This window comes from Lonchura striata, chromosome 10 (assembly GCF_050655825.1).
Source record: "Lonchura striata isolate lonStrDom1 chromosome 10, ASM5065582v1, whole genome shotgun sequence".
In the NCBI taxonomy this organism is placed as follows: Eukaryota; Metazoa; Chordata; class Aves; order Passeriformes; family Estrildidae; genus Lonchura; species Lonchura striata.
In genome coordinates, this window is record NC_140712.1 from 1544454 (window position 1) to 1572434 (window position 27981).

General features: G+C 48.0%; 1 protein-coding gene across 1 annotated transcript; it reads right to left on the reverse strand.

Moving 5' to 3' along the window:
- Nucleotides 1-10663: 10663 nt before the first annotated feature.
- Nucleotides 10664-21214, reverse strand: LOC146766464 (uncharacterized). Its single transcript, XM_085588393.1, has 2 exons — nucleotides 21124-21214; nucleotides 10664-11971 (listed from the first exon to the last, which is right to left on the reverse strand). The coding sequence occupies exon 2, from the start codon at nucleotides 11958-11960 to the stop codon at nucleotides 11136-11138; it is 825 nt and encodes a 274-aa protein (XP_085444519.1). The 5' UTR covers nucleotides 11961-11971; nucleotides 21124-21214; the 3' UTR covers nucleotides 10664-11135.
- Nucleotides 21215-27981: the final 6767 nt, after the last annotated feature.

Sequence of the window (27981 nt, forward strand, 5' to 3'; positions counted from 1 at the left end):
ACCTTTTTGTTTTTATACGTCCCGGTTGACGTATTTTCTCTCGATGCACTCTGCGTCGGTGCAATTGGTTCCTGGGGGTCTTTTTTTCTGCCCTTGGAGGTCGCAGGAATGAAGGCTCCTCATCTTCCTTGCAGATTGTCCTTGGCCTAAAAGTTAACTTGTATATAATTAGTTACACAGTCTTCTATGCTAGTTGCATTCCCTACTCAGTTCAAATTCTTGTCTCCTTTAACACTCATTTTGATGAACAAAGACCATTTTATTTATTACACCCACTCTCTCCCAGTGCCCCCCAGCGTGTCCATCTCTCTGCTGCCCTCGAGCTCCCGGCCCAGCCCCGGCCGCCTGCTCCCATCCAGCTGAGGTGGTTCCAGGGCCAGCAGGAGCTCTCTGTGGTGGCCACCGACGTGGTCCCCAACGGGGACTGGACCCACCAGCTCCTGGTGCTGCTGGAAACCCCAACCCAGGCTGGGCTCACCTCCACCTGCCAACAACATCAGCCTGGAACAACCTGTGAGCCGGAACTGGGGTATGGGGGAGGAACTGAGGGTGCTCGGAGAGCCACTGGGATGTGCTGGGAGAACCTGGGAGGGAGTTGGAGAGAGCCTGGTTTCAACTGGGAGAGGAAGTTGGGGGTTTAGAAGGGCTAAGAAGGGGTTTGAAGGATACTGGGGAGGGTGGGATGAGGTTCTGGGGGTCCTGTTGGGCACTGGGAGGGAGTTTGGGGGCGCTAGGTTTAAGTGGGAGGGAATAGAGTGAGCCTGAAGGAGCTGGATGGAGATTGGGGATGGAAAAGCAGAGATTGGGATGAGGTTGGTTGTGCTGGGAAGAGACTGGGAGGGCTCTGGGTGAGTCCTGGTGGGGCTGGGAAGGGACTGGGATAGGCTTTAGGGGTCCTGGGGCAGTGGGGGACGACTGGAAGGAGGCTGTGGGATCCTGAGAGGGACAGGAGGGGCTTTGGTGGGTCCTGGGGAGGTCAGGAAGGGATCAAGAGGGAGGTTTCAGGGGATCCTGAGTGGGCTGGGAGAGACTAGGAAAGTGCTTGGAGGGGCTTGTTATAAATTGTGACACGGCAATTTGAAGTGTCTTAATTCAATAAAGCAATTTTATTTAAAATTGGCAAGCAAGTGAGGCAGGCAAAAATTCAGCGCTGGGCGGCCGGGGAATCTCCTGTTCCACCAACGGCGCGCAAAAATGTTCTGTCCCAACCTTCCTTTTATCCCCCCTCTTCTCCTTGCAGACGTGACTCTCCAAATGTAGTCTGAGTCTGGTCGTTGTGATAGCTTCTAAGTCTCTTCAGCAAGCTGACCAGATACACACACGCCCAGGACTTTAATCTCAACCTCCTTATCACCTTGTAAGCAAATAAGCATTTCAAAGACACACCAGTACATTCTTAGCCACTATCTTATGCAAAACAAATTAGGTTAACATACCACAGTACATTCTTATGTAAACTAAGACAAGCAAGCATATTACAGTGAACAAATTATCTTCTACTTATCTCAATTTCCCCCTTTTCTTGTTCATCTTTATTTTGTTCACTGAATCTTTGTAACTCCTGGTGACTTAGTATTAGGGTCTCATCTACATCGTGTATGGGTTCATATTTTGCCCTAATGAGCATTAAATGTGCTGCCTCTAAACGTCCCTTCACTATTTCTATTGCCTTATTGAAGATGCATGGCCCAAAGGTCAGTCCTAATATTATCAGTATCAGAGGTCCTGCAAGGGTGGATAGCAAGGTAGTTAACCAAGGAGATTGATTGAACCATGATTCATACCAACTTTGCTGTGCCTCTCTTTCCCTCTTTCTCTGCTCTAATCTTCTCCTTAATTCTGCCATGGTGTCTGTAACAATTCCAGTATGATCAGCGTATGCACAGCATTCCTCCTTTAGAGCTACACATAATCCCCCTTGTTGTAATAATAGCAAGTCTAAACCCCTTCTGTTCTGCAACACTACTTCAGATAGGGATCTTAATGATTTTACCAATCCATCGATGGCCTGCTCAATTTTACTCAGATCTTCATCTACTGAAATTCTTAATGCTTTAAATTCCTTTTGTTGATTTACTAGGGATGCCACCCCAGTTCCAGCTCCTATTCCCCCAATGGTAAGGAGAGTTGCAATAGTTAGGGCAGTGAGGGGTTCCCTTTTCATTAGATGGTGTTCTGGCACAGTTCGTTGTTCATATATGTAGTCACTTGTATGGTAGGTAATTCTGGGCATAATCGTTACCTGGATGCAGTAGTCTTGGCTTGGATTAAACAGTTTCAGTGAGATGCACGGTGTGACACCCAGAGTGTTACATACCCACTTAGTGTTAGCTGCTGGCAATAGCCAGTCAGCCGGTTTCTTTCCACCTGTTTCTATTACTCCACAAAGGTATTCTCTTTGTGTTGGGATTTTTCCTATGCATCTCCCTTTCCCTGTTACCTGAGCCAAGGTAAGCCCCGGTGTTGTCTCTTTACCCTTTTTCCAAAAACACTGATTCGGATTGGTTCCATTCACTCTCCTGGGCTTTGCAGTGACCCCTATGGCTTCATAAAATGGGGGTCTTAAATTATAGCACAGCCAACAGTCTTCCGTCAGTTTTGGGTTGGTTCTATTTAGGACACCATAACTTGCTTTCATAACTTTCCAGAGTATATTACCTTCCTGGGTTTTTTCCTGTTCGTCTCCTGGAGTGTTTTCATTCTGAATTTTATTCTGGGTCTGATCCCTTTCTTTTGTTTGGTTGGCTAAAACAACCTTCTTTTCTAATAACACTGGGTTTGGCCCTACAGGTTCAGGATCAGGGGGCACAAATTCCTTCTTTATAAATATTAAGCTACCAAAATTGCCAAAATCAGCCGAATATAAGCGAACGCCCCAAGTTTTTCCAATTAACCATATACTATCCTCTGGCCTTAATGCAGTAATTTGTATATTCCTGCAAATATTTTCTGGGGGTTTATGACCTGTCCAGTAGCCGGGAGGAATACAACTATCTGGCTTCCAGACCACCTTAATGTATGGATCAGGAGTGGGGGGGGTCCCATGTACCAGCTATTGTTTCACAACCCCAATATGCACAGTAATATTGTCCAGGACTATTGCAATACCCTTTACCAGGATTTGAAGCAGGACACATATAAAACGATGAAACCCAATGGGAACCCCAACCAGTACCTAAGGATGCCACAGGTAACTGGAAAGTGGGAGTTCCAGCTGTAGTATTGCTCCTTATAACTCGTGAATCCTCCCATCTTCCTAAAGTCCACTTGAAAGGTTCATGAGTAGTTACTTCCGCAGTATTACAATATATACAAAGGAAAATCATAAGCAGTAAGCAAATGGTATGTGGGGTCTGGTTTCTCACACTGCAACAATTATACCTTTGAGCCCAAAAACTATTTCTGCCTTTGTTACTCCCAGTCCCGGGGTAGTTCCGCAAATATTGCTTGCGTATTCCATCCTGAGGGCTCCTTCCTCCACAGCTGTTTACTCCTCTGCCTCGCCTGTCGACTCGGGTGCTTCGAGCCACAGGTTGTACCATCTTCTTGGCAGCAAGAGTATTCTTCAGGAGGGGATTTATGCCCTCTGGTGCCTTGCCGCATGCAATAAGAACGCCAATTCTGATCTTTTACCTCTGATGCGGTACAACTGACCCCTTTTAGGTCTTTCTTACAAAGGCCTTTTATGATCTCTGCCACAAATGGGCTCGGCTCGTTTGTATGGTAGCAGTAATTTGAGAAAATTTCCCACCACTCTTTAGATTCCAATCGGATTTCCCCTCTAGTCACTTTACAAGTCAGTACCTAAGCTGTAATCTCTCTTTGTACGTTCCAACAGGAATTGCAAGTTCCTCGTGGAGGATACCCTCTGTTGCAATGTGACCACTACCGTTCCCCACACACCTTACAGATATAGCATACAAAAGGATAGCAATTACAATTTTGATTTTTACACTTTACTCTAACACTTGAATTACTAATTAGCCCACTATCTAAGTAATATAAGTCTGATGTGTATTCAATCTGATAAGAGTCCATTAGTTTCTCTGTAACTTCAATTTCAGGTTCCCGGGAGGGCTGGTTACTTGCCACACAGCGTTGTTAACTGGTCCTTTTACTCGACTGGCATGTGTCCATCCTCTTTCTGCAGTCCGAATTGCAGTTTCTGTAGTGAGTAACACAAGATAAGGACCTTCCCATTGTGGGGTTAGTGTAGATTCTTTCCAGGATTTTATTAACACATAGTCTCCTGGGTGTATTTTATGTATTTTTAAATCTAAAGGGGGTCTTTGCGTAATGATTCCTTTTTCCCAAAGTTCATTGCGGCGTTTCATTAAGGCAATAATATATGAGGTTATTTTATAGTCCTTCAACCGGGGGTGGTCTCGGGGTTCCTCCAAATCATATGGCATCCCGTATAGCATTTCAAAAGAGGAAATCCCAACATCTGCTCTGGGTCTTGTTCTTATGTACAATAGGGCTAAAGGGAGACACTTGACCCATGTCAATTTTGTTTCTATTATTAATTTGGTTAATTGCTTTTTTAGTTCCCCATTCATTCTTTCCACTCTTCCCGAACTCTGGGGATGCCATGGGGTATGGTATTCCCACTTAATTCCCAGAGCATGTGAGATATCCTCAGTTATTTTGGACACAAAGTGAGGTCCCCTATCAGAATCTATTGTTTCTACTATCCCATATCTAGGGATTATTTCTTCTAATAATATTCTGACCACTGTCTGAGCAGTAGTCCGAGTAGTGGGGTAAGCTTCTACAAAATGGGTGAGATGATCTACTATTACTAACAAATATTTATATCTACCCACTTTAGGCAATTCAGTGAAGTCTATTTGTATTTTGGCAAAAGGCCTGTGAGCTAATTCCCTTCCTCCCATGGGTCTTTCCCTAAGATGTTTTCTGTTTACTTTTTGACAGATCAGACAATCTCCCACTACTCTTTTAGCCAAATCATAGATTCCAATACTCATATATTTAGTGGCAAATTGATCTACTAATGCCTGAGTTCCCCAATGAGTCTGGTCATGCAATCTTTGCAAAATTTCTGAGGCCTTGCTTTTAGGTAAAACAGTTCTCCCATCTGGGAGCTTCCATTGTCCATCAGACCCCTCCTCAATTCCCATCTTTTGTAATTTTTCCTTTTCTTGAGTGGTAAAACTATATATTTGCCATTTTTCTTTGGGGGAGTTCACAGATACAGTGTCGCTCTGCCCCATGTTCTTCTGAGTTCGTAGGGCTGCTTTTTTGGCTTCTTGGTCAGCTAAATTATTTCCTCTGTTTCTAAAGTCCAATCCTCTCTGGTGTCCCCTTAAGTGGACCACAGCAATTTGAGCCGGGCCCCTTAAGGCATTTAAAACTTGGACAATTAGCTCTTGATGAATTAGATCTTTTCCCTGTGAGTTTATAAGTCCCCTTTCTTCCCAAATTTTTCCAAATGTGTGCACTACCCCATATGCATATTTAGAGTCTGTGTATATTGTTCCAATTTTTCCTTTTAATAACCTTAAAGCCCTGAGTACTGCATATAATTCACAAGCTTGTGCAGACCAGGAGTTACTTAGTGGTCCGGATTCAATTACCTTTAAATCTTTTTCCCCAATTATAGCATATCCTGACTTTCTTTTTCCTTCTACAACCCGAGAAGAACCATCTACAAACAATCGCTCCCCTTCGTCTAATTCTTCCTCTTCCAGATCGGGTCTAATTTTTGTTTGACTTTCAATAGTTTGAAAACAGTCATGTGCTAACTTTTCATCACAGGGTTTCCCATACAAAAATTGGGCAGGATTTTGCGAGGTAACCACTTCAAGTGACAAACTGGGGGAATCAATTAAAATACTTTCATACTTCAGAAGTCTAGAATCTGTAATCCATTTATCAGCTTTTTGTTGTAAGATTCCTCTGATATTATGTGGGGATAACACTTTCAATTTTCCATTAAAAGTTATTTTATGAGCCTCTTCTACCAAAAGGGCAGTGGCTACTATAGCCTGCAAGCATGTAGGCCATCCTCTGCTCACTGGATCCAGTAATTTAGATAAATATGCTACAGGCTTCTTTTTATCCGCCCATTCTTGGGTTAAAACCCCGTATGCTGTTCCTCCCTCCGTATTGACAAACAAATAGAAGGGTCTTTTTAAATCAGGTAGGCTGAGGACTGGCGCGTTTACCAAATCATTCTGGAGCTCCTGGAGTCGCTGATCATCCGTGGGGCTCCATTTCATTAGGCTATCTTGGCTTAATTTATCATAGAGGAATCTGACCTTCTGACTGTAATTTTCAATCCATTGTCTGCAATATCCAATTAACCCTAGTAGCTGACGAACTTGCCTTTTATTTCTGGGGGCTGGAATCGAGAGGATTCCTTTTATTCTTTCAGGATCAATCTTCTTTACCCCTCCACTTAAATAATGCCCCAAATACTTCACCTCCTCCTCTACAAACTGTAATTTAGATTTGGATACTTTTAGTCCTTTTAAGCTTAGGAAGTTTAGTAATTTAATACTTTCTTGCCTCACTGTTTCTTCTCCTGTCCCAGCAATAAGCAAATCATCCACATACTGAATCAGGGTCGTCCCTTTATCTACTTTATATTCCTGAAGAATTTGTTCCAAAGCTTGGCCAAATAAGTTAGGTGAATCCGTAAATCCCTGCGGCAAAACCGTCCACCTTAATTGCTGCCGCCGGTGTGTTGCCGGATCCTCCCATTCAAATGCAAAATAATCCCTACTTTTCTCATCCAGGGGGCATGCCCAAAAGGCATCCTTTAGATCAATAACACTATACCATCGATTTTCAGGTCCCAGACGGCTCAACAAAGTATATGGATTTGCAACTACTGGAAACCGGGCCAAAGTCCTCTTATTTATTTCTCTTAAATCGTGCACCAATCTGTAGGACCCATCTGACTTCTTTACAGGCAGGATGGGAGTATTGAAGGGAGACATACAGGGCTCTAAAAGCCCTTTTTCCAATAACCTATCTATTTCAGGTTTTAGTCCTAATTTTCCCTCCCTAGGGATAGGGTATTGTTTTATTCTTACGGGTTTGCCAGGATCACTTATTTCCACTGAAAAAGGCTTAATCTGCAATTTTCCCACCGTTTCTGGGGTATACCACACCTCAGGATTAATTTTCTTTTCATCCTCTACCCTTAAAGGGCAGAGCTTTATCTGTAATTCTTTATTTACAACTTCTAAATTAATACCCAATTCTATTATCAGACCTCTCCCTAATAAATTGTAATCTGCTTCAGGTACCAGTAGTAAAGAACCTATACCAAATTTGGAATCAGTTTCTACCATCACATCCTTGATAACAGATACTTCAAAGGGCTCTCCTTTTGCCCCAATTACATGTACAGTGTCAGATGACTTTTTACATCCAAGCGGCAAGGCTTGCACCGTGGATCTTTCAGCCCCGGTATCCACTAAAAATTCCATCTCTTGTTGTTGGGGTCCCACTTTAAGCTTTACCAAGGGCTCCTTATGATGTTTCTTCCCCAACAAATAGAGCCCTTGACACCCCTAATCTTCCTTAAAGGCCTTCTCATCCGCTATCCGTTGTCTGCATCCCCTCTTCATATGTCCCTTCTTTCCACAGTAGAAGCAGACAATTTCACGACCTCTTTCTTTTCCTTCCCTAGAAATATAACTCTGCTCCCGATTCTCCCTTTGTTCTACATTCCTTGCACGGAAATTAGGGTTAGGCCCTTCCCGCACAACTGCAGCCATAATCTTCGCCTGTCTCTTGAAATTCTCATCCTCCCTTCTCACAAAAACCTTCTGCGCTTCCCTCAAGAGCTCCTCTAATCCCCTAGTCTGCCATCCATCTAACTTTTCTAGTTTCCTCCTAATATCTACCCATGCATTTGCCACAAACTGCATTTTCAACACCGCCTCTCCTTCCTGGGTATCAGGGTCTATCCCAGAATACAAGCGGAAGGCTTTCCTTAAGCGCTCTAACCATTCCGTGGGATCCTCATCTTTTTTTTGTTGTAATCCAAAAGCCTTCTTCACATTCTGCCCCCGCGGAACTGATTGCTTTATTCCCTGAATGATGATGTTTCGCAAATCACCCATGTGAGTGCGATGCAAGGGATCCTGGTTATTCCACTGGGGATTTTGTAGGGGCCACTTTATATCTGCTAAGGGTCCTTGGTGGTGTTCGTCATCCCATATCCTCATACCCGTTTCCCTTATCATCCTCCTTTCCTCTGCCGTGAACAAAATCCTTAGTATTGACTGTAACTCCTCCCATGTGTATACATTGGGCCCCAAAAATTGGTCCAACCGTTCTGCCACTCCTAGAGGATCGTCCAACAAATGTCCCATTTCCTTCTTAAAGTCCCTGACTTGCCCAGAGTCTAAAGGCACAGTTACATAGGCAACCCCTGCTATTTGGGGTGGCTGACCTTCCTGTCCCGCTTGGGGATTCGGGATCATACCAATGCTTTGTTCTCTCAGGGGAAACATCCCCAATTCCTGTTCCTTTTTTCTAGTCTGACTTCTAGTTACTCTACGATTGTTTTCCCTTGTTCCTCCACTCTCTGCCTCATCATCAGAGTCTGAAGGAGCCGTGGGGACCCCGGGGCCAACCGGCTCCGCAGGCAGCTGGGGATATATATTTTGACTAGCAGGGGGTGGGAGTGGAGGAATATATGGAGGAGGAACGTAGGGGGGCATATTATCTTCCTCCTTGTTTTTCTTGTTCTTTTCCCTGGCTGATAAGGCAAATAGTTTTGTCCTTGTCTCCCCAACTGTCCACAGGGAAGCATATTCGCTCTCTTCTGAATCAAAGGCTTCCTTTGAGTTAACATATATATTTAGAGCCTGACAAATCCAATCCTCAAAGGACCCGAATACCGGCCAATACAAATGGTCTCCCCTAATTTGTTTCCCCCCCCACACTTCCATACAATAATGTATCATTTTAACTTTGTCTTTCCCTTTTCTAGATGGGAAATCATCCCAATTAATTATCATCAAACCCAAGGGGCTATCCCTGGGAATCTGGGGAAGCTTAGCATGGGTCCCCTCTCCCATGGGAGCAGAGGGCTTGCTTTTCCTCTGTCCCATCTTCCGGAGTGCACTCAATTTCTCACACACGTGCTCCCCTGGTTCGTGGCCCAGCCCCTCGCGGGGAATGGAAAACGCACTAATACAGAGTCCGCACTCACTTGGTCTCCACGAGACCTCTCACACACAGCACTCCGGGAAAACCACCCCAAACCGAGCGGGAAACCGGCCTATACTCACGCGTCCTACGCCTTCGCTGGTTCTTCGTGCACAAAGATTACAGGGGTAACCGGTTCTCTTTTGCCCGTTACTCAATTTAGGTTCGTCGGCGGAGAGTGATCAGAAAGCCTGGGGCAGCCGGGCCGCCATAAGGGCGGGGCGCCTCCCGATCGTCCCGTAGCGACTGATCTACTTCTCCATCCGAGTCACGGCACCAAATTGTTATAAATTGTGACACGGCAATTTGAAGTGTCTTAATTCAATAAAGCAATTTTATTTAAAATTGGCAAGCAAGTGAGGCAGGCAAAAATTCAGCGCTGGGCGGCCGGGGAATCTCCTGTTCCACCAACGGCGCGCAAAAATGTTCTGTCCCAACCTTCCTTTTATCCCCCCTCTTCTCCTTGCAGACGTGACTCTCCAAATGTAGTCTGAGTCTGGTCGTTGTGATAGCTTCTAAGTCTCTTCAGCAAGCTGACCAGATACACACACGCCCAGGACTTTAATCTCAACCTCCTTATCACCTTGTAAGCAAATAAGCATTTCAAAGACACACCAGTACATTCTTAGCCACTATCTTGAGTGTCTGTGAGAGTTTTTGGGAGATCCTGACCCCTGCGGACCACCCAGAGACGCTGCTGGATGCTGCCGCAGCAAGATGCTGACAGGAACTGGAGACTCCCAAATTGGGCTTCGTCTTCCTGGCACTGGGGATCGGGTTCTACCTGTGCAAGAGAGTCTGGGGGGTCCCGTGTGTCGTGTCCCCCCTCCTCTGGAATGTGTGTGCTCCCCGGGGCCCCCAGCCTGGTGTCACCCCCTTTTCTCTGCCCACAGAGCTCCTGAGACACTGGCGGCCGCAGCCGCTCCCTGTGACCTCGGGCCCGGTCGGGACCCCCCGCTCCATCATGATGCTGATTTTGGGGGGGTCGTGTCCCCCCAGCCCTGCTGTCACTCTGCCCCTGCCCGCCTGCTCCCAGTGTTCCCAGTAAAGCTTCCCAGTTAAACCCAGCCCAGTTCCTGGGGGCACTGGGAGGGACCTGGGGGGACCCCACGGCGGGGCCGGCCCTGGGCAGGGAGGGCGGGTCCAGGTGGGGAACACTGCCTGCTGCGGGTCTGCCCGGCAACTGGTGAGTCATCAGCCCCGCTCTCGCTGATTGGCTGACTCTTCTCCACCGCATTCTCTCATTGGCTGAGGAGAGGCCCGGCAGTGCAGAGAAGGAACGGGAGAGATCCCGCCCCGAGCACCGGCACGGGGACAACAGACCCGGCCTGGGCACAGGGAGGGAATTTATTACCAACCAAACCACGGCAGCACCAGGAGAAGGGAAAGAAATCCCTCCAGCACCTTCCCCCACCCAACGGGGATCACCCACAACAGGGTTATCCACCATGGAGAGACGGGGACATCCGAGTTTAGAGCAAAGCCAATTTTATTGAGTGTACCAGGTGTTTATACAGGGATTGACTTGTATGGGGCTTATAGAGGGCTCTGTTTTTGGTAACAATTTCCCATTGGTTACATATTCTTTGTGACATCCAGTAACCTGGGAACATTTATCTTATCACAAAGACTCACACCATGTTGCCTGGTCACTTCTTGCTTAGGGAGACTTAAACTGTGTCTGTGTCTCCCACAGTTTCTGCTCAGTCAGGCCTCAGATATCGGGCCCCTTGATCAGCTCCATTGCTTTACTCTCTGTTTTATTCCCCATACCGGGGCACCAGGGCTCTGCCCCACGGGGGTCACTGGGGATCATCCAGCCTGGATCCTCCCATGGGGGATGGAGCTGCAGCAGCACACCAAGCTCTTCCCTCACTCTCTTCCCTCACTCCAAGCTCTTCCCAAACCCTCATCCCTCCCTCAGGGCACTCACAGGGCTTCCCTTAGTGGTGCCTCCGTTGGTGTGTGGTCAAGGCTGAGCTCTGTGAGAAGCTCTTCCCACACTTCCCACACTCATAGGGCCTCTCCCTGGTGTGGATGCGCCGGTGCTTGGTGAGGTGGGAGTTTTGCTTGAAGCCCTCCCCGCAGTCGGGGCAGTGGAAGGGCCTCTCCTCTGTGTGAATCCGCTCATGGAGGAGGAGATTGGAGCTGGTCTGAAACCTCTTCCCACACTGGGGACACTCATAGGGCCTCTCCCCAGTGTGGATGCACTGGTGTGCTCGCAGGCCTGAGCTCCTCCCAAAGCTCTTCCCACATTCCAAGCACTCATAGGGCCGTTCCCCAGTGTGGATCACCTGGTGCTGGATCAGGCCAGACATGTCTTTGAAGCCCTTCCCACATTTCCCACACTCGTAGGGCCTCTCCCCGGTGTGGATGCGCTGGTGGATGGTGAGGTTGGAGTTGTGCTTGAAGCCCTTCCCACAGTCGGGGCAGCGGTAGGGCCTCTCCTCTGTGTGACTCCGCTCATGGAGGAGGAGAGTGGAGCTTCTCTGAAACCTCTTCCCACACTCTCCACACTCGTAGGGCCTCTCCCCAGTGTGGATCCTCTGGTGCTCGATCAGGTTGGATCTCCACCTGAAACCCTTCCCACATTCCAAGCACTTGTGGGGCTTCTCCCTGCCATGAGGCTTCTTCACCAGCTCCAAGCTCCGGCTGGATCTCTGCCTGCCTTCCTGGCTCAGGGTGGCTCTTTCCTCCCCGCAGCTCCCTGGGCTGGGTTTGCAGCTCCTCCTCCTGCAGCATCTCCAGGGCTTTTCCTCCTCCTCCATCCAGCCACGCCCTGGAAATGACAAATCCTGATTTGACAGAAAAACAAGAGAAAAGCTCCTTGTACTGGAGGTTCCTCCTTGCCCAAGTTCATCTCAGGAAGTCACTGGGAATCTTGTGTCTATAAGAACCTACAAAACACCAAGATTTAGCTCAAAAATCCTGCAAACTTCAAGACACAGTACAAAACCTCCCCAAACATAACAGCTCAGCAAATCCACCTCCAAAACATAAAGATTCAGCTGCCACATAAAACCAAAGCACCAACATTTAGCCCAAGCAAGCTCAGAAACAAGAAGATTCACCCTGTGAAAATCGTGGATCCCCCTCCACAGTCACCTGCTGCATGTGGGGGGAGCAGCGCTCCTGGGGCTGGGGGGAGGCTGCAGACACAGGGAGGGGTGGAACCTTCTGCTGCTTCCTCTTTCTGCTCCTCCTCCTCCTCCTCCTGTGTCTCTCCTCTTCCTCACACTCCTCTTCCTCCTGCTATTTTTCCTTCTCCTGCACAATCCCACACTCTCCTCTCACATCCATCGTTTGACCATTCTGTTCCTCAAGCCTGCTTCTCCTTCCCTTCTCCTCCTGCCCCCAGGCCCAGCACCCACTGCCGGCTCCCTCTTCCCCCCAGACCCACAGCATCCCAGCGCAGGGGCAGGGATGGAGCTGGGGCAGGTCGGGCTGGGGCAGCGCTGGGCTCTCGGCCGCTCCCGCCCGCACTCGGTCCCCACTGCAGCCGCTCCCGCCAGGACAGCGCGGGGGGGCCCGGCCTTGGCGCTGCCCCACTCCCACCTCCCCAAATTCCCCTCGCGGGGCCATGGGGCCGAGGGGGGGCACAGGTGGGGTCCAGGTGGGGAATGCTGAGATAATTTTAAGAGTGGGTCCCCAAGAAGAAGAATTGGAATTTGTCGTAGACACAGGGGCAAAAAGAACCTTTCTGTTAAATATTCCAAAAGGTTATAGTGTAAGCAAAGATACCGTAATAGTAACAGGAGCAAAAGGAGAGAGTTTCACAGTACCCGTTATTAAAAATGTGGTAATAGAGGGAGAAACTAAATTTTGGATGAGGGATGTTTTCTTGTTCCCAGGGGCAGGTAGCAATTTATTGGGACAAGATTTACAGGTGAAATTAGGAATAGGGGTTGTTCCAGAAGATGGGAAGATGACAGCTAGACTTTTAAAACTAGGCCAGGAGGATGGAAGAAGAATTAACAACGAAGTTTGGGCTGGGGAGGGAAATAGGGGAAGATTAAATATTGACCCCATAAAGATTACAACTGAGGAAAAAAAAATTGTCCCATACATGTATGGCAGTATCCTGTATCTTTAGAAGGACAGGAATGTTTAAAGCCAGTAATAGAAGGACTAATAAAGGATGGACATTAGAACCTTGTATGTCTCCCCATAATACCCCAATACTCCCAGTAAAGAAGCCTGACGGGAGCTATAGACTGGTACAAGACGTAAGGGAGGTTAACAAAGGAACTCAGACCCGCTATCCAGTGGTACCAAATCCTTATACTCTTTTAAGTAAAGTTCCTCCCCAGCATCAGTGGTTTAGTGTAGTGGACCTTAAAGATGCCTTTTGGGCTTGCCCATTAGCCCAGGAGAGCAAGGTATCTTTGATTTTGAATGGAAGGACCCACTAACTGGAGAAAACAGCAATTAAGATGGACAAAACTACCACAGGGGCTTACAGAATCCCCAAACTTATTTGGACAAGCTTTAGAAACAATACTACAAACTTTCCCCACTCCCCCTGGAATACAAATTATCCAATATGTGGATAATCTTTTACTTTCTGGGGAAGTTGAAGCTGAAGTTAGAAAGGCTACTATAAAGCTTTTGAATTTTCTTGGGGAAAAAGGATTAAGGGTATCAAAAGGGAAGCTGCAATTTGTAGAATCAGAGGTAAAATATCTTGGACACTTGCTTAGTAAGGGTAGTTGGAAGCTCAACCCTGACTGAAACACAGGGATTCTATCCCTTCCCCCTCCCTCTTCAAAGGGGGAAATCAGAAAGATACTCAGATTATTGGGATAATTATAGATTGTGGATTGAAGGATATACACAGGCAGTAAAATTTTTGAATAAAAAAAAATGACAGAGGGAGATGATATAAAATGGATCAAAAAGGATAATGAAAAATTAAGAAAAAAGAAGTTAAAACTAGCCCCAATATCAACTTTAAGCTTACCTTCACTAGCAAAACCCTTTCATTTGTATGTAAATGAAAAAAAGGGGGTAGCTCATAGGGTTTTGTTTCAAGAGTGGGGAGGAGTAAAGAGACCCGTGGCTTATTTATCAAAGATGTGGGATCCAGTAAATCAAGGCTGGCCAGTGTGTATTCAAGCTATAGCAGCTACTGCAATCCTAGTAGAGGAAAGTCATAAACTGACTTCTAGAGGTAAATTAATTGTGTGCACACCTCATGCAGTACTAAATTTCTTCCAATTTGCATTGTGATTTTTATCTTGAAATACATAACTTACTGTACTCTAGGATTGAAAAACTAGTTTACAGCTGTGACATAGCAAAACCTGCTATTAATTTGAGTCAATGCAGGCTGTTCAATCAACTGTTCTCAGTGTGTAAAGTTAAACTAAAGGTAACACCAACTGCTTGGTAGGTCAATGAGAAACAATTTTCCTTCCAACCAGTCCTTTTTCATGTACCCAAATGTGTTTTGCTTTCTTAGTTTTTTTGTTTTGTTTGTTTGCTAGTTTTTCTGGAAGTGCTAACTACTTGCAGTGTATCTAGAACAGCAAATAAAATTGTGCATACAAAACACTTGTAAAAAAATAGGGTTCCTTTTTTCCCACAATGGGAGGTGGCTACATATAGAAAAGGGAACCTACAAAGCTAAATGAAGAAAAAGTTTCAGTATCTTCTAATGTAAACAATTTGTTACTTCCAGCATCACAGTGGGTGTGTGACACACACATATGAAAAAGATGGTGAGGGAGATCTCTGTTTACTACAGTTTCCTATTTCTTGAATGAGTTAGAGAGCTATGAAGCAATTGTGATTCCTTGTGTGGATTACCCAGGCCTGCAGGGAGGGCTTGGCCATGGTTCCCTCTGTGCTGCAGGCAGCCCTGCAGCGTGGCAGCAGTGGCTTGCCTCTGGTGAGTTTGCAGGCAAGGTGCTCCAGCACTGCAGTGCTCAGGGGCAGTTTCCTATTTTGACACCAAAGCTTAAATTCAAGAGTGCCTCTTCCCATCCAGTTATTGTTTGTACTGTAAGAACCTCTTCGGAGAGTGTCTCCTGGCAGTCAAAAAGAGAGTATTGCAGAGATAAATTCCTTACTTGCTGTCTCCCCCACTGTATCCACATTTTGTCTATTCCCTCTTCAAATTATAGATTTGTAAAACTCATGCTCTGTGTCCTCAGATGCCCTTCCCAAATCAAACCTTGGCTTCTTTGCAAATTATATTGCACTAACAAGCATTGCCTTAAATTTTTTATTGCAGGCAAGATCACTTCAGAAGTAAGTTTTTGTTTACCTTGTTCCTACAACCCTTTCAAGCTTGTGAATGGAAAATTGTGACAGCAAAATAAGTCTTTAGTTTTAGCACTGTCAGCTGTGGGTAGCTGGTAGCCCTTGGTGGAGGGTGCCGTGAATTACAGGCCTGCAGAACACACATAACAGAAGTAATTAAATTTGTAAGGAAGTAGGAAAAGGAGGGAGAGGTGATTGGCAGACTCACCTCTCCAGGATGTAGGACTAATGTTAGAAAGTGGACTGATATTGGAATGTGGATGTTGAAATGTGAAGAGAGAAAAAGAGAGTGAAAGAGAGAGAAAGGGAGAAGAGAAGAGAGAAAAAGAGAAAGAGAGAGAAAGGGAAAGAGAGAGAAAGAGAAAGATGGAGAGCGAAATACACCCCAAAGTCCCCATACCGTCGCTATTTGTAAGTTCTCCCCCATTCCTGCTAGACAGAGTGACAACAAGGGGAGGGGAGTGAGGAAGTACAGACAAAGGCAAAGCTGTGAAAAAGAGGGAGAGCTGGACCACCAATAGAGATAAGATCAAAGCAGAGATAGCTGACTCTCACAATGTGCTTTATTTTTTTAAACAAGACTTCTTTTTTTTCCTTCTGATTTTTGTTATTAAGGAAAGGAGGCTTTTGTTCTGAAGAATGGGTCTGTAAGACTAAAACAGTTGGATGTTGCCTAAAAAGAAAAAACCAAGAGATGTGATACATCTTGTGTTAAATTTGGGCTAGTCTTTTTTTATTTAACTAATTATAGCTCACAAGAAGAAGAATTGGCCTCTGCAGCAATTAGCACAGCTGGATACAAGAAGAAGAAGCAGCTACAGAAAAAGTTTTTAGTTAAACCCAGAAAGTTTTGAAGAAAACTAATGGTGAAAGTTAATGCAGTATTGTTTTTCTTTTCTTTTAACACTGTGTTATTAAGAAGTCCTTTCCAGGTACTACTAAAGCAGCAATCCCAACCATGGAAAAGAGGGTGAATTCATGCCAGCAAAATAAAAGAATTTGTGAAGAAACGTGAGGAATGGACTATCACATCTAAACCGGGTGATACCAAATTGACTTTCAACCAGGACTGGGTGGTAATGGTTTGGGAAGACCCAAATGATCCAAGGCAGGTACAAAGAATAACACCTAACTGAGAAATAAGGCAAAGCTTGCATCACTGGTTCTAAGCCCTGCCTGAATAAGCCCTGAGACGCCTCCGACACCTCCTTGGCAGAGGAACACTGCCACTTCAAACAGGAGGATCGGGAGTGTTTGAGTCAAAGAGTTCTTATAGTCTGGCCTTAGCCTGTGACTTGTACAGGCAAGAAGGGAAATTACCATTAATACTATGCTGTATACTTTATTTGATTCATCCCCATATTGGACATGGCAGCTGGGTTATAAGTGAATGTTTAAATTATGAGAATAATTGGCATTGTAGCTCACAAAATCTATGTTCTCGTGGCAAGAAGTATTGAGTACTGAATCAATCCCCTATACAGAAAGACCTCAAAAACTGAAGTAATAAATTGGTTTTGTAGATGGGAATTATCAGTGCCTGTGGACTGAGAGATACTTGAGGAATGGTGGAAAACCACAGTTAAAAGGTGTCAAAAACAATTTGCCTGGAAATGAGTAAAAAAGGAGTGACAAGGGAAACAGAGGGCAAGCCTGGATTGAGCACTGTACTCAGCAGCGAGAAGATCACACGTACCTGCTGTGGGCAGCAGCCCCACAGGCAGGGGAGGTGGGGGTATAAGCCATGCCAGACCTCTGTCATTCCTGTTTCTGTCTCTCATTTGTTGTCTTTTCCCTTCTGAGATAGCAGCAAGATCGTGTCACAAATGCTACAGAAAGTATCACATGGAAAGAAACCAAAGTTCCTTTTTGTTACACACACCCATGTCAACAGCCACTGTTATAACCCATCCAAATTAAGTACCTTCAGGAAAAAGGGGGAAAATTATCACATTACAAAGAATTTAGGAAAAAGTAGTAATACTTGGGGCATGGAATGCCCAAAAGGAGAGAGATGGATTTGTTTTACATTTGATCTTAGAAATATAGTCCAAGATTCGGTAAAGAGACAGTTAGTAAAAAAAAAGGTAAAACAAGCACAGCAGTCTAGCTCTGTGTTAACCCCAAATTATATCCTCAGTCATATTAAATGACTCCAAGCAGTTATAGAGAAGATAATAAACAAAGCTGCTCAGGCATTGGAATTAATATGGAGTCTGCAAAGCCAAACATCACCTGCAGTGCATTAAAATAGGTTGGCTTTACGCTATTTATTGGCTAAAGAATGGGCTGTACAGACTGTTGAAAATAGATGGCAATGAGGATGTCATCCTGGAAAAAACAAAGGATATCAGAAAAAAATTATGACCCAGGTATCAGTCCAAAAATGGGAAAATAACGTTAAAAACTAGCAAGTGGGGTAATGTATTGAGAATGGGATGGTGGAAGAAATTAGGATTCTTCCTTTTATGTGTTACATGTCTTTTGATATTTCTTCTTTGTTTAATCCCATGTTTTATTTGATTACCAACAGAGTCCAAAGAATGCAAGAGGACAGGAAATATTCTTTATAAAGTATTTGGCTTTTCGCAAATGTTACAATGAATATTATATGTGTCATGTTAGAAAGTTATGCTGTATTAATTCCCTTACGTATTGTGTTAAGTGTAGTTTTAGGTTACAACATTATGTTAAAATAGAGATTATGTATGTGGGGGGAGTTTTCTTTTTAGGAATGAGATGCTCCCTTCGAAGAACACCTAAATCTTCCAAAGGAGAGGAATTTATGTCTTCTTATCAGGAGAAGCTAATTTCTTCAGGCCTTGCTCAGACTTGAAGACGCCAGGGGATTAAAGGGAACAGTTGACATGCAACAGAGTTTCTTGTTTAGAATAGGATGTATGCATAACCATGAAGGATGTATGAATATGCAACAACTGTCTTGGTTTAAGGGTGATTCCTTTGTTCACAAGTCAAGCTTTTCTTGACTTAGGGTCCAAGAGCATCTGGACATCCGTAATTCTTTGCTCTTTTTGTCTTGTAATTGTCCTAACTCTAATTGTATTATTATTTTTAAAACCATTTTATTATTATTAAACTTTTAAAATTTTAAAAACCAAGTGATTAGAGTTTTTAAAAATTTTCAAAACTAGATGAGATTTAAAGGTGACCCTTTAACTCATAAACAATAAATAGATGATTTGAAGGAAAAAAAAAAAGCAGCAGATTGTGGGGGGGGGGGCACAACTGAGGCTGCTGAAGGCTGCTGTGGAAGAGAAGCTGCATTCCAGGCACCCAGGAGGAGCTTCAGAAATGCAAATTAACACTGCTGGGGCAAACTGGGGACAATGTACCTGGCTCTTCTTGCATAGGGCAGGAATTGGCTGATTCCCTCTGCCCCTCACCCCAAGCTCTGCCTGCTTGCATGGATGGAATCTGCACAGCTGAAGGCAGAGCCCATGCTGAGGATCTCTGACTCTGCAACAGAAATGGCTGAAGCTGCAAAGGGAAACAGCAAATGGAGAATGTTGTGAAAACTTCACTAAAATAAGGGGGGGATCATCCCTCTGCCCACTCCAACATCTGCTGTCCCTGTCTGTGCTGTACAGGGTGTATCACAGCACTGAGAGTTTTGCTAGAACAAGTTCAGGGAAATCAGTTGGAATTCAAGTATATGATGAAGGAGTAAGAAAAAAAAAGGTCAATTGATGCAGCCCCAGCTTGAGGGAGCGCCCAAACATGGGGAAAAGATGAACGGCCACCAGAACAAATCCTACAACACCATGGACCAGCCCCTGGGAACCAAAATGATTTTGTGAAAAATGCATGTTATATGGCTCTGTGCAGATAGTTACTATATGTATTATGTTATAATGATAACTTGTGCTGTATGAACATCTTAATAGTACGGTAAACGTAGCTTTGTAGATAAAATTAAGCTTTAGCAGTTAAAAGAGAAAACATGCATGTGTGTGTGTGGCGGCAGGGGGAGAACACCTAAATTCGCTCCAGGAACACCTAAATTCTCCAGAGAAGAGCAATTTATGGATTTCTTACTAGAAGAAGCTAATTTCTTCAGGCCATGCTCAGACTGGAGGATGCCGTGGGGATTAAAAAAAACAGCTGACATACAACAGACAGAGTTACTTGTTTTAAATAAAATGTATGCATAACCATGAAGGATATAAGAATATGCAACAGTGTATTTTTTTAGGGGCGATTCCTTTATTCACAAGGTGTGCTTGTTGTGGCTTAAGTGCCCAAGAGAGCATCTGTCCATCTGTAAGTCTTTGCTTTTTAATGTCTTGCAATTGTCCTAACTCTAAATTTTTATTAGTCTAATTGTATTCCTACTTTTATAACCATTTTACTAGTATTAAACTTCTAACATTTTAAAAACCAAGTGATTGGCGTTTCTCACAAATTCATATCAGGAGACAGAGAACCCATTTTTCATTTGAATGGCATAATTTGATTACAAGCTGTCCTCAGAATAAGAACCAACCAGACAACTCCAGCTCCTGACCTTCCTGCCGACCAAGCCACTGAAACGAGGAACACAACATTTCACCAGAGAATGGGATCAGATTATCTCTTAGCAGAAAAAGCAGGAGTTTGTGGAAAACTAAATGGCTCAAACTGATGTTGGCAAAGAGATGACGAGAAAACTGCTAAAAAAGATAAGAAAGGAAATAGGAGAGCAGTTTATGTATTGGTCCAAACATGGAAAGGATGGGAATGGGACACGCTTTCCTGGCTCCCCAGCACACCAGGGGTTAAAGGAATGCTGCTTCTCCTCTTCTGTGCTGCAGCAACTCTCATCTTTTTACCATGCTCCACACCTTGGCAGTGCAGCTCATCCAGCAGCTGAGCCAGGGCATGCAGGTGGCAGCCAGGCCTCCTGATCCACAAACGGCGACAAAAAGACAGGGAATGAGGGCACCGAGAATAATCCCAAAACCAAAGAGGACCCGGGAAGGACAAAACAGAGTCAAGGAGTCAATCTGCCCTGCCGGGCACTTGTAGATAAGGGGAGAAACCATCAGTTCCAATAAATGTTACAAATTGACCCAGAGAGCTGCTCAAAGTCCCGCTACATTCCTGAACTTCGAGGAGAAGAACAAAGACTTAACAGAGCCATGAATATCGGCTGTTCTACAAAAGGAGGGTGCACATTAACGAGGACAGGCTCCAGGCGCATCGGGAAGTCGGAACCTTCCAAGGATCTCAGCCGGTGGGCAAAGGCAGAGGGAGATCGGCCGGGAAAATGAGGATAAAAAGGAGGCTGCGGACTACAGCCACGGCAGAGAGCGCACGGCAAATGCCCCACGGCCTCTGCCCCTGCTCGGCAATAAAGTCACTTTGACAGGACTCCTCGCTCTCCCCCGGGCACACGAACCTCCGGCGACGGGAATTTCCCCGCCCGCTCCCGGCCGCGGGGCAGCCCCTCTGTCCTACCCACAGCAGCCGGGCCGAGCCAGCGCTGCTCCGGCAGCGGCTCCTGCCCGGCCCCGGCGGGAAGGAGACCGCGGGCAGCCGCTCCCGCAGCGCCCTCAGCCCGGGGCCGGCACGGGCCGGACACGGCACCGGCGAGCCGCCGGAGCCCCCTGCCGCCCCCTCCGCCCGCAGCCAGCCCCGAGCCCCCGCAGAGCCCAGCGCGGCTCCCACCTGCGCCGGGGCCGCCTCCGAGCTCCGCCGCCGCCGCCTCACCGCGCTCCGGCCGCTGCCGCCGCTGCCGGGCCCGCACAGCCGCTCGGCCAATGGCGGCGCTGCGCGGCCACGGCCGCCCTCAGCCCGCCGCCGGGGCCGCGCCGCGCCCCGCTCCCACCAATCAGCGCGCCGCAACCGCGACTGACGGCACCGGCGGCCAATGGCAGCGAGCTCGGGGCGGGCTCTGCGCACGGCCCCGCCTCGCCCCGCGCTCTCGGCGCCCCCGGGCTGCGTGAGGGGAAAGCCGGAGATGAGGAACAGCCCCGGCACGGGCCCGGGCCGAGCCGGGATTGAGCTGCCCACACAAACAAACTTCTCCGCGCCTCCCGCCACGGCTTTCCCGGCCCTGCGCCTCCCGTGCCTCCGCCTCTGCGGGAAGCCCAGGAGCCTCACTTCTCCTGCCCCTCGTTAGCGCATCAGTGCTTCGCTTTGATTTCCCCCGAAAAGGGAAACCTGCCCGAAGCCCTGTGGGTGAGTGGGGCAGGGGAGAGATTTCTGGCGGAAAACTCCAAAGACTCGGAGCAGGAGAAGGAGAAGTCAGTGCAGAGCCTTAAATGCAGCTTTCCCCACGGCTCCCTGCTCCCAGCTGCACCTCCTCCCCCGGCAGGGCAGGAGACAGGGAATGGGGCCATGCTCAGCTCATCCCCCGGGGCTTCTCCCTCTGCTCAGGGACAGGAGTCGTTCCCTGCTGCACCCTGCGCTCTCTCCCGGCCGAGACTTCTCCAGGAACTTCTCGGAGCGGAGTCCATCCCCTGGGGCACAGCCCCCTCCGAGTGCTGCAGCGTGGGTCACTGTGCCACCGGCTCAGTCCTGCCAGGACAGGCTGCTCCAGCGGGGCCCCTCTGCCCGCGGGCTCACAGCCTCCTCTCAGGCATCGCCGAGCTCCAGCCCGGCTCCTCCAGGGGCTGCGGGGGATCTCTGCATCCCCATGGACCTGCAGGGGATCCCTGCATCCCCATGGACCTGCAGGGGATCTCTGCATCCCCATGGACCTGCAGGGGGATCTCTGCATCCCCATGGACCTGCAGGGGGATCTCTGCAGCCCCATTGTAATATATGTTATGGCATAATTCGTGATTTTGTAAAATATACATCAAGTCAGTTGTGCTTGTAGAAAAAGATTCTTTACGTTTTAAATGACCAGTGGCTGCAGCCGGGGCTGGAGAAACCACAGTTGGCAGAGAAAGAAAGACCTAATTTACAAATGAAAAACGGTGTCTCTGTGCAGAGATGGGCCCTTTCCGGGAACAATCCAGGAGACACCCAATGTTTAACCCCTGATCTGTCGGGGAGCCTGGAAACCAGGCACACAGCCATCCTGCCCTTGCAGCTGCTGAGGAGGCTGCTGGGCTGTGCTTCAGCAGAGGAGATGGAATGTGGCTTACCACTCTGTCCTTCTCTAAAAACGGAGAATGGGTCAGGAGGTTTGGGCTCTGAGCACACAGCAGCCTGGCCCAGGCACAGGCCGTGGTGGGACAGGGGCACAGGAGCCTTCTGTGACTGACCGTGGCTCTCTGGTTTCTCTCTGCAGGCTGCCAGCTCCTCACACCATGGAAACGGCCCCACTCGGCCTGCCAGTCTGGGAGGGCTGGAGGGCTGTGGTTACTCATTTGCTGTCAAAAATAAATTTTGTTTTTTTGTCATTGTCATAATCAGAACATTTCTTTCATCCTTTTCGAACTTTTTGGTCCCTCCAGGGTAATATTTTTGTGTCCTTCCTCAGACAGTTGATGGCATTTGGCAGGGGGCGTTAAGCAATGTGAAAAGTTCAACAACAGCTCCAGTTGCCAACTGCAGCAGCCCCTTCAGGAGCCCTGAGCTACCAGCGAGGTCCACGTGTGCCTTGCAAAAGGGAGTGGTTTGCAGCGATGGGGTTGGTGCCCTGCTGCAAAAGCTGGGAGCAGATCAGAAGTGGCAAAATGCCATTTTGGCTCCACCCCCACCCAGGTTCTTTATCTTTTCCGTCTGCTCTTTGATAGGCAGACAGGGCTGGATCCAGCGAGGTTCAAGTTCTGGCTGCTCCCTGGCATCAAAGGGATCAACTAAACTCTTGTATGCAGTGACTGCAATAGGGCTACTGAAGGAAAAAAGGGAATGTCATGAGATGGGGAATCCTTCTTGTCTCCTCTGTCTCCCCAGAAGCCCCTTGGAAAGGGAAATACCCACTGGGTTTATCTGACTCCTTCCCAGCCAGCCCTTCCCTCGCTCCCGGGTCTCATTTGCTCCGCAGGATTCACCAGCTCGCTCAGCTCAGAGGAGCTCTCAGAGGAGAAAACGCTGCCTGGCGTGGGGCTGCCTGATCCCTGTCTCACCTTGATTCCATTTGCCCCCTCCCTGCCCCATCCAAGAGACCGAAGGATCCCCCACAGCCCCACGATCCTGCAGCAGATCCCGGCACGTTCCCTGCTCCGCTCCTTGGTGCCCTGGGAGGCTCCAGAGCCCTCCCTGCCTCATCCAAGAGACCGAAGGATCCCCCACAGCCCCACGATCCTGCAGCAGATCCCGGCACGTTCCCTGCTCCGTTCCTTGGTGCCCTGGGAGGCTCCAGAGCCCTCCCTGTGTGCGGGACAGCGGCTGCAGCACCGCTGCGCCTGCGGGCGAGCAGCGCCCAGGAGCAGCTGCGCCAGCTCCAAGCCTGAAGGGAATCCTCAGCGCACACAAATGACAGCTGGCACTTCAGGGGCTGGCAGGAGAAGCTCAACCCATCTGCTCACTGCCCTTCCCAGCCATGGCCACGCTGATGCAATTGGAAGAGTCGCCCCTGCCCAGGAAGCTCTCAGGTTGAAGAGAGGAGCAAAAGCCACGGGTTTCTGAGGTGTTAGCTGCCACTGCCTCTGGTTTTCCTTCCAATTCCTAAGGGGTTTTGACTGGTTTTACCATTTCAACACTTTCTGTGTAGAATGCTTATTTTTATGATTGGCTTTTCACAAATGTTACAATGAATATTATATGTGTAATGTTAGAAAGTGTTACCCTAATTCTTAAGACTTCCTAAAGCCTTTTAAGTTTACATTCCTTTAGAGAACTTTCCCACACAATTTCTGTAAACAACGTATTGTTTACATTCTTTTATGGGGGTGGAGAGCACTTGATGTACTAGTGGTTTGTCCAATGTCTTTGGAGAGGTGGCCCGTTCACTCTCCAATCCAATGTCACCCTTGGGAAGGTATAAAAGACAGAGTCAGATAATAAACGTTCCTTTTTACCTTGCAAGCAGCAGGTGGTCCGCGTGGTGCTTTCACGTGTCCCACAGCGACAGAAAGTTATGCTGTATTCATTCTCTTAAGTAGTGTGTTAAATAGAGTTTTAGGTAACAACATAATATTAAAATAGAAACTCTGCGATGTAGGATTTTTTTACTTGCCCAAGCAAGAGATGAGATAATCAATAAACTCTTCACACAGGGATGGCGGTGACTTGGGGCACATAAAGAGTTACAACCTCCTTATCAGAAAAGACAAACATTCTTCCATCTTGTCTCCATCTTTATGGAAGCACCAGGATTAAGGGAAAGAAGTTGACAAAATCCAGAAAAGTTCCTAATTTGCAAGGAATTTATGCATCATGTATGAGATACATGAATATGCAATAGGCTATTGCTTTTAAGGTTATTCCTTTGTTCACAAGGCATGCTTGTCCTGGCTTAAGTGTCTGAGAGCATCTGGACATCTATAATTTTTTGCTTTTTATTGTCTTGTAATTGTCCTAACTCTAAATTTGATTACTCTAATTGTGTTACTATTTTTATAACCATTTTATTATTATTAAACGTTTAAAATTTTAAAAACCAAGTGATTGGCGTTTTTCACAACGTTCCAGGCTCCCGGGGACCCCCTTATCGGTATGTCCGACCCCGCAGGCTGCAGAGGGTCCCCCAGCTCCGGTGCCGCCCTTCTCCGCTCCCCAGCCCCGCCCCGCCGGTACCGGGCGATCCCCGGTGGCTCCGGGCTGACGATGCAGCGCCTGCCCCGGGCAGCCCAACCCCACCGCGGGAGGGTCCCACGCATCCCCGGCCCAGCGCCGGGGCTCTGCCGGCAGCCAGCACCGGCACCCCAAAATTCTGCTGTCCCGGGGCCACCGAGCGGGCACCCGGCCCTTGGCCCTGTCATAGATACATATTATAATATTGGCTTTTTGCAAATATTCCACTGGATTTTATATGTGTGGTGTTACAATAACTTTGTTATATAGTTTTTATTTCTGTTGTTCATTGATTAAGCTCACATATAGTCGTGCCATAGCTGATAGAAGCATGCTTGTGTTAAAATTCCTGCTTGGACGGGAAAACATCCAGTGAGCACAGGATGAGGACACCTGTACAGATCTGCCAACCATCAGCACTCACCGTCTGAAGGCAGTGTGGGCCGGGGCCAAACCTGAAGATGATGATAAAAAAGGACCAAAACCACAACCAAGGAATACACATGCCCTAAAAAGGTGGAACCGAGGAGGAGCCATGCTGAACAGTTCTTGGAATATGTAAACTAGCTTGGGAAAAATTTTACTATGCATAAGGGACTATGAATATGCAACCGGCTGGTGTAAGGGAAAAGGTATTCAAGGGGTATCTCCGGAGATAAGCGTGTGCTCTTGGCTCAGTGCCGAGATGCACCCGGCCCTAACAACCTTTGCTCTATGGCCCTTGTTCCTCTTGTCCCGTATTAAACATTTTAAACGTTCCCAGGGCAGTGAAGGTGTTTTTCCCAGCCCCGAGCAGAGAGCTCTGCCCGGCGGCTCCCGGGAAAGGCGGCGGCGCTCGGCAGCGGCCCCGGCCCGCCCGGCCCGCGGGAATTCCCCGCAGCGGGACAAAATCCTGCCCCGAAGGAGCGCTCGGAACGCCGCCTGCGGCTCCTCCGTGCCCCGCAGGTGCCGCAGCTGCCCCGCTGCGGCAGGCGCGGCTCTGGAGCAGGGAGGCTCTGCGGGACCCCCGGGCTGTGCCCCTCCCGGGCCGTGCCCCGGGGCTGATGCTCGGCCCGGGCTCTCTCGCTGTCCCGGCTCCCGCAGGCTCCCGGCGGGAGCGGCACCGCCCGCCCGGCGCCGCAGGGCCGAGCCCTGCCCAGCAAAGGCTCCGTGTCCACGGCCGGGCCCTGCCGGGGCTGCGGCCGCTGCCCGGCCCGGCACAACCCGCAGCGCCCGGCGCGGCTCCCTCCAGCCGGGCCTGCGGCTCCAACCAGGCGGAATATTCAGCGCACGGAATCTCTGTCAGCGCTGCTCACATTGCAAAACCAGCTGCTGCCGAGGCAATCCCACCTCCCACTGAAGCCTCCCACCCAAAATGCTGCCGTCAGCTCGGACACACCGGTAAGAAACCCAAAAGCAAACTGAAAGCTGATTAGAGAATCTTGCACAATCACATCCAAGAACATTTTGTTATAAAATCACAAATATTAACAGAAGCTGAGAAAGTCAACAATGTTAGAAAACAAGCTTCCAACAATGGGACTCAAAGAGCTAAGGGCATGCGTTTGAATGGAATGAGCTCTCTCTTTCTGACATGTCAGCAATGCCATGGAATTTCCAAACCAGAGAAATAGGGAGGCCTGGCAGCAGCAGCTTCATACACAGACACAGCAATGACACAGAACAGGGCAGGGCAAGAGGCTGACAAAACTCTAACCGCTACTTGCAATGAAATACCTTTTTCTCCAGTTCTAATCTAGCCACTATTAATATAGAGTCCAAAAGACAAAAAATACTAGTAATAATAATAACAACTGTACCATTAATAGCAAAAATAGAGGTAATAGAAACAATAACAATTAAGAGTGGTAATAAAAATTCTACCATACTTATACCAGGTTTGCATGGCCAGGTTTTGGTAAGGGAGGGGCTCTAGGAGGAGCTTCTGTGAGAGCAGCTGCTCCTCCATGTCCCACAGAGTCAATTCCAGCCGGCTCCAGGACAGACTGGCTGCTGGCCAAGGCTGGCCCAGTTAGAAATGGTGGTAACACCTTTGGGATAAGAGATTTAAGGAAATGGGTGATCCTGGAGTTGTGACTGTGAGCAAGGAGGAGCAGGGTGAGGACATGTGAGAGGAACAGCTCTGCACACCCCCAGGGCAGGGCAGGGCAGGGCAGGAGGGGCAGGAGCTGCTCCAGCTGCTGGAGCTGATTGCCCTGAGATTCCCTGGTCAGTCCCTGGGGAGGCAGCTGGGCCCTGCAGCCCGTGGAGGGCACGGAGGGCAGAGATGCACCTGCAGCGCCTGGAGGAGCCCGTGCGGGAGCAGGGGGATGCCTGAGCGGAGGCTGCGACCCCGTGAGAAACCTGTGCTGGAGCAGGGACCTGGCAGGGACATGCAAACGCCTGGAGAGGAGCCCACGCTGGAGCAGGGCCCTGCCAGGACTTGTGAGCCCATGGAGGAGCGAGCCACGCTGCAGCAGTTTGTGGAAAACTGCTGTCCATGGGATGAACTCACCGTGGAGAAGTTCATGGAGAAGTGTCTCCAGGAGGGACCCCTGGCACAGCAGGGGAATGACTCCTCTCCCCAAGCAGCAGGAGAAACAACAGGGGATGAACTGACCAGAGCCCCCATTCCCTGTCTCCCTGCACCCACTGCGGGGGGAGGTAGAGCTGGGAAGGAGGGAGGAAAGGGCAGAAGGTGTTTTTAAAGCTTTGTTTTACTTCTCACTATCCTGCCCTGATCCAGATAGCAAAAATTCCATTATTATCTCCAATTTTGAAAATGGTTTGCCCATGATGGCATTTGCTGAGTGATCTGTCCCAGTCCTTAGCTCAACCCATGAAGCCTTCATTCTGTTTTCTCCCTCCTGTCCATCTCTGGAGGGGAGTGAGAGAGCAGCTTTGGTGGGTGCCTGA